The 12,983-nt window shown below is 36.2% G+C and overlaps 1 protein-coding gene across 5 annotated transcripts in view; it reads left to right on the top strand.

Moving 5' to 3' along the window:
- Cbs (Cystathionine beta-synthase) overlaps window positions 1-12,983 on the top strand; it is a 244,741-nt gene that overhangs the window by 180,514 nt on the left and 51,244 nt on the right. For all 5 annotated transcript variants that reach the window (XM_090381660.1, XM_090381658.1, XM_090381662.1 and 2 more), the window contains exon 9: window positions 5,690-5,873. In XM_090381660.1, the coding sequence (XP_090237786.1) occupies window positions 5,690-5,873 (184 nt within the window). The remainder of the gene's footprint in view (window positions 1-5,689; window positions 5,874-12,983) is intronic.

Below are 12,983 nucleotides of genomic sequence, written 5' to 3' on the forward strand. Positions count from 1 at the left end.
TGAGCCTTTTGCTTTGCTGCTCTGGTCTGAGTCATGATTCTATTAATTTATTAATTAATTATAATTAATTATGTTATGTTATTAATTATGTTAAATATAATTAATTATATTACGTTTGTAATCTAAGTCGTTATATGTATTTATTTAAAAGTACAATTTAACTGCTAACGAAGTTCAACTAACGCTATCTAGTACGGTATATAACTATCGTATCACAAAGGCGGGAAAGTTACGAACGGTAAATCTACGGACACTTAAGTATTAATTAACTTTCAAATCTCGCTGTCTCAATTCAGAATAAACTAACGATCCTTACTAGGTCTATAAGCTACTTACAGAAATAATTCTATGTAAAAAATATTCAATCAAGCGGCTAAATATGGCTAAAGAACTTCTCGTTCAGCGGATTTGCAAACACGTGGATACCCTTACCGATACTTTTATGCAATTACAAGGCCGAGTAAAGAATAAATACACCAAATTAATCAGAAAATCACAAAATAATGTTATACTACTAAATTTAAATCAAAAGTTTTAGAAAAACAATTTCAAATCAATAACTAAGAAAAATCCACTTAGCGGCTTTGAACACGACCGTCTCCTAGTAGCCTCGTCAGCAGATGCTGTGAGCTTACTCACAGTGACATTCTGAGTAAGTCTTGGGGGCACAGGATCCTTTTCTTTGCATCCTTTGCCAAATATTTCTCGTAATTTGCCTTTGCCTGCCTAACCCCCTTTGTGACTTGATTAGAGACAAGCTTATATATGCCATAGGCTTCTGTGTCACCTAATAATTTATATGCATCCCATACATTTTCCTTCTCTGCATCGAGCCTCATTAATTCATCTGACATCCATTTCTATGATCTCATATCCCACAGAGCTGTTGTGTGATGCTACTGTCACATGTTACATTATTTTTAGTTCTTTTCAACTTGTACCCCCAGATATGTCACTTGCTCTTGTTGGTGTTAAGAACAATGCATTTTGCAATCTTGCAGCATTAATGTTAAGTTTTTTACTACATGCTGCTGTTCTTCTTTATGCATACGTGTTGTTTAACCTCCCACTAGAAAAAGAAAAGAAATTCCTTGTAGCAGCTGGGGAATTTAATTCTTATATTTAAATGTAACTGTATTAACTGTATCCATATTACAACTGACATTTAGGTCTACAGTCATTCCATTAATTTTAATGCACATTATTTGATTGGATATATGTTGAAATTATATATTTTATATTATTTGTTATCTAAGTTGTCACTGCTTTGTATGATCATTTGCATGCAGAGTTTGTTTATTCATTAAGCAGAAATATATCTTGCCTGTGTAATCATAAATATTTAAATGACATTTAAACTTAAAACCAAACCTCTTCCTTTTGTTAGAGATATACAGGGCTTTTTTTGTGACGGTACACAATGGTACAGCGTACCGGCACCTTTATTAACAGTGACGTGTGACATTTGGATGCAATGCACTTCGAAATTTATAATATTAGTCAGTTTTTTTCACATGTTTACCTACTATTCAAATAAGCTTAAAATGATTTAATTAAATTTGCATTTTTTACTGTCTATTGTTAAGATATTTTCTGTATAAAATTGTATAACCATTTTTATAATTCTAAATTACTCAGTTGGACTTCTGTTTAATTATTTTTAATTCCCTTGGAAGTTACATTTAAAATAGTTTCGGTTGAGGGAAGAAATTTTTCATATAGTGAACGGATTAGGAGAGAATTAACTTAGTACGGCCTGTTCGCATTTCTCACCTTCAGGCAATTAGTGGTGTTGTGCGAATTAAGAGAGCTAAAGTGATTAGTATTGTATAACTTAGCGGTACCTGGTAAAACCTATCCGACCACCTGTCCCACATACGGAGAAGTCGTGCTGGTCTGCAGTGAGCAGATAAAGGTGTATTCCCAATGGGATCTGGCCCACCTACTGCAGTGGTGCCCAACCTTTTCCAGTACCGAGCCATATTCAAAAAAAATTCAGTTTGTTTAGTGTGTTAAAAAAAAAAAAAAAAAAATTCTGTTTACACTCCGGCACGACAACCAAGTCAGTCGAGTTTACAATAAATCATCAATACAAATATTTATCGTATTTCATAGTCACGTGCCTGAACCCCAGTCTACTGAAGGAACACGTGCTATGCACTCTCGCCCTTGACCACTGGGCTACATCAGGCCTGTTGCATTTTCGATATCTTATTGCATGTAAAATTGAAAATATTCAAAAATTTTATTAAGTACAATACACAATTACATTTGCTGAACAAAACATTTAATGAGAAAAATGTTTTGATAATAAAATTTAAAATGCTGTTTTAGTTCACTTTCCTTGCAGGTTGTAAGTTGGACACCTCTGCGAATCAACTGTAAGCGCCCTGTTCGAGAATTAGAAAAGTGATTTTCTTTTACCCCATAAATAATCATCTGTTATTTCGCAGAAGTGCAACATCCACATTTTTCCGAAATTTTTCCTTATCTCTGTTTACACTTTACTTTACCTGAATATCCGAATGATACCGATATTTTGGACAGTTTCAAAAAAAAAAAAAAAAAGAAAGAAAGAAAGAAAAAAATTTAAATTTAAGAACCAGTGACAACGGCGATGACGAGAGAAGGAAAACGAGGACAATGAAGGTATTAAACCTTCTAAACATGAATTGTTGGCATTTGGTGAAAATGAAGTTAGAGTTGTGTCTAACTCTAACTAAAAATGAAGTTAGAGTTAAATGCAATTCGTGGATTTCGGGGATACCTAATTGATAAAGTTTCCGAAGAATTGAAGCATTTGATGAAAGCTCTGAGTACGATACCAATTTCACCGAGTGAATGTGAACGAGGATTTTCAGAAATAAATCTGATCGCCAACCATCGCTTCGTTGATGACAAAAACAGTTTCTTCCCTACTGTTTCTTAAAATTGTGGGCCTTCCGCTGACCTGCTGCGATCCAGCAAAATATGTTGATTCGTGGCTGCTTCGGAAACGTCATTCAGCAACCGATACAAAGAGCAGGAAAAGAAGTCAGCATAGGGTGTTGGATGAGAACTTAATAAAAATTTGGAATATTCTACAAAAACTTTCTATTATGAAATTATTTTTACTTATTTTTTTATATACTTGAATAATAAATTTATGCTTAATAAACTGTGTTAATATACTTAATTTCTTGTTCTTATTCTAAAAAAAAAAAAAAAAATACTAAAGTAACAATATGGGGGGGGGGGGAATTGGAGTACTTTTCATATCCTTTTAATTTTCAATTTTTCCCGATAGCAAAGAATGAGTACCGGCACCCATTTTTTTCACAACAAAAGCACTGGGGATATACAGTGAAACTTCTAACGGACACCTCTCGTTAACGGACTTCTCTCTACAACGGACATTTTCAAATTCCCCAACTCACCTCCATTGGTTTTAACGTGTTTGCAGCTTCTGTCTAGCGGATATTCTCTGTAACGGACGCAGACAGGCAATCTGCACTGTTTCGTTTAGATTAGCACTTAATTTGATCTCCCCATAACGGACAGCGGGCGAGCTTACGGCCCTTTTTCTAGGAACGTTTCTTCCATGTATTGCCTCAATCGTGTGTTTATTTTCTATTTCCGATTCTCTGATTTTATCAAGGTTTACATCGCGGTTCTATTCGGTGTGTGCAGGGGTGGGCGGAATATGGTAGGCCTTTCGTCTTTTCAGTTTTGTTCAGTGTCGTGTGAAGTGCACAATGTCTTCTCGTAAACATTTAACATTAAAAGATAAAGTCGAACTCATTAATGCGTATGATCGGCAAAAAAATAGTGTTCGCACTCTCGCTACAAAATTCAAAATCGGGAAGACGCAGGTAAGCGACATCCTAAGGAAAAAAAATGAACTGCTCAAACAATTTCGGCAACACGGAAATGATCAGGTTCAAAAATCATTCCCGAAAACTGTTGGACTTCAAATTGACAATGTTACGTATGAGTGGTTTTGTCGCGCACGTGCTAAAAAAATTCCCATTAATGGGTTATTATTAGGGAAAAGACTTTGGAGGTTGCGAAATCTATGGGAGTAAATGAGTTCAAAGCTTCTGTGGGATGGCTAGACAAGTTCAAAACCCGGCATAAAATTTCTTGGAAAACCATAAGTGGTGAAGGTGGATCTGTTGATATTGGGGTTGTAACAGAGTGGACCGTCAAATTGGAAGATTTATGTTGTGATTTTGAAGCTAAGGATATTTACAACTGTGACAAAACAGGGTTGTTTTTTAAAGCTCTTCCTGAAAAAACAATGAGTCTAAAAAACTAAAAGTGCCAGGGCGGAAAAATTTCTAAAGAACACTTGACTGTCCTATTGTGTACAAATATGCTGTGAGACTTTGAACAACCTCTTGTTATGGGAAAACCACAAAATCCTCGTTGTTTCAAGGGCATAAAGTTGAATCTTGAATGTTGATTGGAAGTCTAATAAAAAAGTGTGGATGACATGAGATATCATGAGCGAATGGATAAGCCACTTCAACCAAAACATGATTCGTCAAAACAGAAAAATTATTCTTTTCATGGATAATGCTGCATCTCACCCGCACATTGAATTGTCCAACATTCAAATTGTTTTTCTGCCGCCAAACACATCTGCAGTGTCAGCCCTTGGATCAAGGGATAATAAAAAATTTTAAACTTCACTACAGAAAACGTGTTTTAAGACATCTCATTGCAAACATGAACGATGTAACATGTGCAAGTGACCTTGCAAAGAAACTCAGCATCCTAGATGTGATTCAGTGGATTTCCTCTTCAGTAAACACAATTAGAAAACAAACTGTCGTGAACTGATTTGTAAAGTCTGGCTTCTCAAACGCAAAAATTGAAGTTGTGAACAGCAATGTGGAGCACCAAGAAGAACAAGAACTTCATCTATTGATAACGTACGATACTTCAGCTACAAGTGACCCTGACTACAAAGATATAGACTCGAACCTCACGACAGAAGATGGTGCTATAGATATCAACGACATTATCATCGATATTTTTCAAGAAGTTCCTCATGAGGATGAAGAAATGGAAGGAGGTCATTATGTTGAAGAACATATTAACGACGAACCACTGATGAAAATAGAAGAAGCGCTCATACAAATCAATCGTTTAAAAATGCTTTTCGCCGCTGAAGTATCTTACTGAAGGACTTTCGATGGTTTCTTCACTCCAAACAAATGTTGAAAACAAAATTATCATCCGGAAGAAGGTGCAGAAGAAAATAAGTGATTACTGTATGTATTTTTCTTAAGATAAAGTCATAATATGCATAGCACAATTGTATGTATATTATTTACAAAAATATTGTGCAAAATCTGTATATAATTTAATTTAATTTTACATTAAACGTTTAACGATTTTCCTTTATCTCTTGTGTATGTAATTGTATATTATTTACAAAAATATTGTTCAAAATCTGTATATATTTTAATTTAATTTTACATTAAACGTTTAACGATTTATCTTTTTTTTTTTTTTTTCTCCCTCAGACTTCTTGTTAGCGGACACTTCTCTCTAACGGACACATTTTCATTCCCCATGGCGGTCTGTTAAAGGGAAGTTTCACTGTATATGATATTGCCTCTCTTTGCATATGTATTTTGAGTTAATAGTGGTTGACTAATTAACGCTTGTTTCAACTCCCTTAAATGAAAAATATTTATAGGTGGAAGTAGTGGAAGTGCAATGGCAGCTGCAGTAAAAGCAGCGCAGGAGTTAAAAGAAGGTCAGCGTTGTGTGGTGATTCTTCCAGATGGTGTTCGTAACTACATGACAAAGTTCCTTAGTGATAGTTGGATGTCTGAAAGAGATTTTATTGATATCCATTCAGAGATGGCTGCAAAACATTGGTAAGCAAGAATTGAATTTTATATTTGAGAACCAGTATAATGAAATTTTCATATTTCTGGGTGACATTGTTGGTCAGATTGGGCTCCCTTCCCCCTTTTTTTCTCAACTGATTTACTCAAATATTTGAATATTCTCAAATATTCTTTTAAGTCGGGAGTAATTTCCAAGTGCTTTCCAAGATAAAAATGTACACCAAGTCAGCAGTGTACATTGCATATGATCTCATATGATTTAATAGGTTAAGAAAGCAAATTTTAATTGATATTGAGTAAATGTTTTTATTAAACATACTCCTAATTTTTTTGAAAAAATTAGATAACAGTTTAGTTACCTTTTTGCCTTTGTAACATTAACAGTGTTCAAGCAAAACGTACATGGTTGGAAGTAGATAAAATATATCAGAAATAAATCATTGTTTATATATAAATTGAAATGTTATTATAATCAATAATAATTGTTTCTTAGAGAATGCTCACCAAATTAGCATTAGTATTAGTTAAGGCACATGATGCAAGAAAGCAAGCTTATATAGCATCAACTAAAGAAAAAAAAACCTTCTCATTTCACCCATCCACTCACTCCAAGTGTTTGTCTAGTTCTGCCTTGAATCTATTTAAGCTATCAACTTCTACAACAATATATGGAAGTTTGTTCCAACAATCAACCACCTGCTGGCTAAAGGCAAACTTCCACACACCTATCCTACAACTGTCTTTTCTCAATTTTGAATTTTTGCACTCTCAGGCAATTATTCTGAGCAAGAGGAAGAATCCCATCAGCATTGAGCATGCTCAAACCATTCAAAGCCTTATGCACCTAAATCAGATCATCTCGCAGGTTCTTAGTCTCCAGACACTGCAATTTGCAAAACTTAAGCTCTTTCTTTGTAAGAGCAACCCTTTGTTCCATTCACTAATCTTGTTGCCCTTCTCTGTACTTGTTCCAGCAGCTCTACATTCTTCTTAAAATGAGGTAACTGTAACCTGTACACAGTACTCAAGGTGTGGCCTGACCATTGCCTTGTACAAGGGGATAATTGCCTCCATATTCCTGCTAGAAAAATTCCTGTATATCATTGACACGACACCATGAGCTACTCTTGCAGACCGTCTGCACTGCTAAGAAAACTTCATATCTGCCTGCACAATTACCGCAGGTCCTTTTCATTTTCCACTAACCTGAGTGTAGTGCCACACAGTTGATACGTTACTCTTAGGTTGCTGCTTCCCATATGCAGTACTTTACATTTGTTAGTGTTAAACTTCAGTTGCCACTTCTCAGCCCATCTTCTCAACTTTTCTAGATCCTGTTGCAGCAGCGTACTGTCATTAGTGTCATTAACAAACTTGCCGACCTTCATATCATCTGCAAACTTGGACATTAAACCTGATATACCATCATTAATATCATTAATAAATATAGAAAACAATAATGGAACCAGCACTGAACCCTGGGGAACTCCACTAATAACATTAGTCCACGAAGAGCAGTGTCCATTGATTACCACTCTCTGTCTTCTCTCACTCAACCATCCCTTTATCCATAGCAGCAATTTGCCTCCAGTACTACACTGCTTCAATTTGTGCAGCAGTCTTCCATGTGCAACAGTATCAAAAGCCTTTCTAAGATCCAAATATATGATATCAAAATTATTCTTTGCATCCAGTTCTTTTGTTACCACATCATAGTATCCAATCAAATTGGTCAGGCAAGTAAGACTTCCCCTTAACAAACCCATGCTGTGTCCAAGCTATAACTCAAGTCTTGTCTAGATGATCCTGCAGTGCTTCTTTAACCAGTGCCTCCATTAATTTCCCTGGAACAGAAGTTAAACTATCAGCTTTGTAATTACTTGTGTCGCCCTTTGATCCTGCTTTGTGAATTGGGGTCACATTTGCACATCACCAGTCCATGGGTACCAGCCCTGAGTCCAAGGAAGCTTTTATAATTATGGCTAAGGGTTTGCTTATTTCCTTTGCTACCTCCTTTAATATAACTGGAATAGAAATGGTATAATGGTTTAATATAAATGGTATAGAAAAGGAAAATACATCAAGATCCAAGAACTTTCTGAAATCATGCCATAGAAAAATGGAAAGAATTGTCAATCACTACCCTCCTTGATTAGGAGTGTTAATTATTAAATCTGTTTTAACTCCTCACAGGAAAAATGTAAAACCTTTAGTTATCTTTTCCAAATAGTAAGTCAAAGAAGTTCTAACTTCATATTAAATAAATATTAGTATTAGTATGGCAAATGATGCAAAGATGTAAAGGCACCTCTGTAGCCAGGTGGGAAGGAGCAGCAGTGCGTAGCAAACGCTTCTTGATTAGACCGGGGTTCGAGCCCGTCACCACCAAATACGGAGGATGCTGAAAGGTCAAGGATTGACCACCGCATTTCCCGGAGCAATATGGCCTTAGTTGCTAATGCTCCTAAAACCCAAATAAACAAACAAACAGCAAGGATGTAAGCTTATACAGTATCAGCCAAAAACAGAGAAAAAAAAAACAAAACAAAAAGCTATCCACTTCATCTGTCCATCACTTCTTACTTCTTTCTTAAATTTATTGCACAGTGCCAGATGGCACTGTGGAATAAATTTAAGTATGGCACTGTGGCACATAAATTTAAGATGGCACTGTGGAATAAATTTAAATTTATTCCACAGTGCCAGGTAGTTGGTTCCAACAATCAGTTACTCTCTAGCCAAAAAAAATTTTTTGCATATCTATCCTGCAACATCTTTTTTTCAACTTAAATTCATATTCCCTTATTCGTGATGTTAGAGCAAGAGAAAGGATGCAATCAGCATTTAGTTTACTCGATCTGTTTAGAGCCTTAGACACTTTGATCAGGTCTCCTCACACATGTTTGGTTTAAAGACTTTGCAGGTTACAGAACTGACTTGGAAAAAGTACTCTTTTGTGTCTCTGACTAATCTTGTTGTTTCTTTTCTCCTTTTGTTCCTATAGCTTCACATTCTTCCTAAATGGAGGCCTCTGGATCTGTATGCAGTACTCAAGATGTGGCATGACCATTGCCGTGTACACTAGGATAATAATCTTGTCTCTGTGGCAGAGACAAGGTTATTATCGTAGTAAAGTATGCTGTAGTAAAGCATACTTTACTACAAGAAATATCCTGATACTTGCGAAACTGCTGGCATGGAAACTGAATACACCTGATATTAATAAAGTGGTTCCTTTTAGTAGAGTAAAAGGCACCATCTGGGTTCATCAACACCCACTAGGTGCAAGAATTTATCACCTTTCGAACTTACAGCATATGTTTTAATAGTGAACTGCTATATGAAGACAAACCCTATGAACCAGAATGTTCAAAGAACTATATAAACTCAACTGCATCTGTAAATAGACTTAAATCTTTGTCTCCCTATATCATTCATTGTGACTTTATTACTCTGTGGACCAATGAATGAATGAATGAATTTTAAATACTTCTTCAACAGCACTTGATTTTTTCCCCTCTTTAATGGAGCTTGCTCAAAGTGATTTTATAATTGTTTGGTAATCACAACAATTTCTTTGTGCCTGGGTTTCCTGATACAGTCTTCTGGCTCCCCAATTTTAATCAACAGCCAAAGAGGACAAAAAAATAACATATTCATTTAATAAACAATCAGTTAATCACATGGTCATGCTGTTCACTGAGCAAGCCATTAACACAGTTTTTGTATATACTCAGAATTTGGTTATATAAGTTGACAATTTGGAAAATTTTTAGCTTTATTTTTTGTAGCATTAGCATTAGTAAAGGCATACGATGCAAGAAAGCAAGCTTATACAGCATCAGCCAGAAAAAAAAAACACTTCTCATTTCACCCATCCACTCATTCCAAATGTTTGTCTAGTTTAGGCTTAAATTTATTTAAGCTATCAACTTCCACAGGATGGAAGTCTGTTCCAGCAATCAACTACCTGCTGGCAAAAGGCAAACTTCCGCACAGCTATTCTACAACTGTCTTTCCTCAGTTTGAATCTATGCCCCCTCAGGTTCTTAGTCTGAGCAAGTGGGCCCACTGAAACCTTTCAAGGCCTTATACATCTCGATCAAAACATGGAAGTTTATTCCAGCAATCAACCACCTGCTGGCTGAAGGAAAACTTTCACACACCTATCCTACAACTGTCTTTTCTCAATTTTGAATTTTTGCCCTCTCAGGCAATTATTCTGAGCAAGAGGAAGAATCCCATCAGCATTGAGCATGCTCAAACCATTCAAAGCCTTATGCACCTAAATCAGATCATCTCGCAGGTTCTTATTCTGTAGACACTGTAATTTGCAAAACTTAAGCCTTTCTTCGTAAGAGCAACCCTTTGTTCCATTCACTAACCTTGTTGCCTTTCTCTGTACTTGGCAGTCACTAAACTGCAAGGTTGCCAGTTATTGAATGTTCTTCCTCTGCTATTTAATTTTGTAAGTAAAGAGTAATCCTTGTATGTTTTTTCTACAGTGAAGTACATGGTTATTATATTTTATTGCATATATTGAGATTATTGTAGAACAAATCATTATATTAATGTGCATGATGGCCAGTGGTCTTAGGACAGATGCTTAGGAGTGAAAATTCAAACTCCATTTTGCATTTATGTATTCTTTTCAGCAATAGATTTGTTTTGGTTTAACAAATTAAGCTATAATAACATAAGCTACATTATTACACTTTTAACCAATACAGCATAAATAATAGTACATAATACCTAATTACTCCTTCACAAAAGAATGCTGCCTCTGTCTGTGAAGAATGACTTTGTTTACCCCCTTCCATACTTCAGAACTTGTTGAAGAATATGTTGTGTGTATGCCATTATTGGCATGCCATGGTCCTTGCTTTTATTTTCTTTAACAATTCTTGGAGTATATACATATGTGTATATAAATTTTATCATGTAGAGGTGGTACATATATATATATATATATTATTTAAGATATTAGTTGTAGTGGTAAGTTCTAATAGTGCAATAATAGATAAAGTTAAGCCGGCTATAATGTATAATATAGAAAGCTATAATATATAATACGAAAGTTAAGCATTTTACATACTTGGGATATATATATTTCCTAAGGCTATTTCAGGTAATGTGTCCACTTATATAAAAATTATCTTAATCTTCCAGTAGATCTTACTATCTCTATATGTTCCTAACTTATACTGTTGTACACGTTTGGCCGACCGGGCTAGCTGGGTGGGTAAAGTGCCTGCCTGACAACCCAAAGGTTGCGGGTTCGACTCTTGCCTCGGGCTTGGATCTAAGTACTGGAAAAACCTTGGGAGGTGCATTATGGCCACAGAAGCCGATGTGCCAACAACTACCAGAAAAAAAAAAAAAAAAAATGTACACGTTGGCACTAATGACTTTAAGAGTAAGAGATCTGCAGATTTAATTAACGAGTAGCATTAGTAGAGACACATTATGCAAGAAAGCAAACATATACAGCATCAGCCAAAAAAAAAAAAAAAAACCTTCCCATTTCACTGATCCATTCATTCCAAATGTTTGTCTAGTTCTGCCTTGAATTTATTTAAGCTGTCAACTTCCACAAGCAGACCACTGTAGTCGCCTTTACGAAAGTAAAAACCCTTCCCTTTACCCCGATGGTTGTTACATCTTTAAATAAATCCCACATCAGTACATTGTGATAATTGCCACCTAGTGGTTCCTTTATCAGTAAATTCTTAATGCATGAATAATCAATGCTGATAATCAAATCAAGAGTGTTACTCGCACATGTTGACTCTCTAACCTGCTCCTTTAAAAAACAATCATCCAATAAATCCACAAAAGCCTTGCTAGTGTGTGAGTGACCAACCCACAAGTTCCAGTCTATATCTGGGAAGTTAAAATCCCCCATTATAAGACACTCTGATTTACTGTATATTTTTCTATTTCCCTGTATAATTTGTTCATTGTACTCATCAGAGCCATTAGGCATATAACAAACTCCTACCCTCATTTTTGCTTTCCCAGTGTTTATGTCATACCAAACTGACTCAACATTGCACTGTGCATCTATGTCTCTGGATGCACTTCCTTAGATTTAGTTTTTCTTAACTAACAGCATAACCCCTCCTTCCTCCCTTCTTTTCCTGTCTATCTTTTCTGTACACATTGTACTCCCCAAATTCCAATTTTGCATCCCTTATATCTAAGTAGCACCACGTCTCTGATATCTCAACAATATCTGCCTTGGATATCTTAACCAGCACTTCAGATTCATCAAAATTATTTACTATACTCCTAGCATTGATGTACATGCAAGTGTACATGCACCTGTTCTTACTCTTAGTTACTCTAATCCAGCCCGTGTATTTACTTGTTTCATGACTTCCAGCAGTTCCTGAAATCCCCAGCAACTGGCTTTCTGGGCTGCTGTTCATTCCATTAGAAGCAGTACAAGAATCCTTTCCACTTCTGCCAGTGGCTACTGTTAATCTATTATTCTGTAAATTCTCCCAATCTAGCAGTTTTCCAACCCTTCTAACATTGCCTCGATAGCATCAGCAAATATTCTTGCACCCCTTCTATTTAAATGTGTCCCATCCCTGTAGAAGCAATCTCTCCTGTTAACAAGCACAGGCCATGTTGGGAAAAATTGTACCCCACGAGCCCTGCACAATCTCTCCAGGGCTGAATTGATTGACAAGGCTCTCATCATATACTCCCTCCTATCATGTCTGAGCAGGATTGCAGAGATTTTCAAATTTAACCCTAACTTGTGACTTCTACTTGCTTAGTAAATCCGCAGATCTCCTACACTTAATGTCATTAGTGCCAACATGTACAACGATATCGATATCACCTTTTTTGCCCTTAAAAGATGATATCTGCTCTACAGCATCATCAGCTTTTGTCCCTGGCAGACATATCCTGGGCCTATTCCACCTATCCTTTTTGCACAATATATTTCGTGTTTCCCTGACAATTCAGTCACCAACAATAACTAGCTCCTGTGGGACCAGCGCATTCTGCCCTGAAGGTGGCCGTTGTGTTGCCTGCTGTATAAGAGTGAGCTCTGGCGCAGCTGAGAACTTGATGGGCCCCCATTTTAATTCCTTCGGGGGCATCCACCCGACTCTTCAAGCT

This window comes from Mastigoproctus giganteus, chromosome 9, assembly GCF_048544385.1.
Source record: "Mastigoproctus giganteus isolate SK-2022 chromosome 9, ASM4854438v1, whole genome shotgun sequence".
NCBI lineage: Eukaryota > Metazoa > Arthropoda > Arachnida > Uropygi > Thelyphonidae > Mastigoproctus > Mastigoproctus giganteus.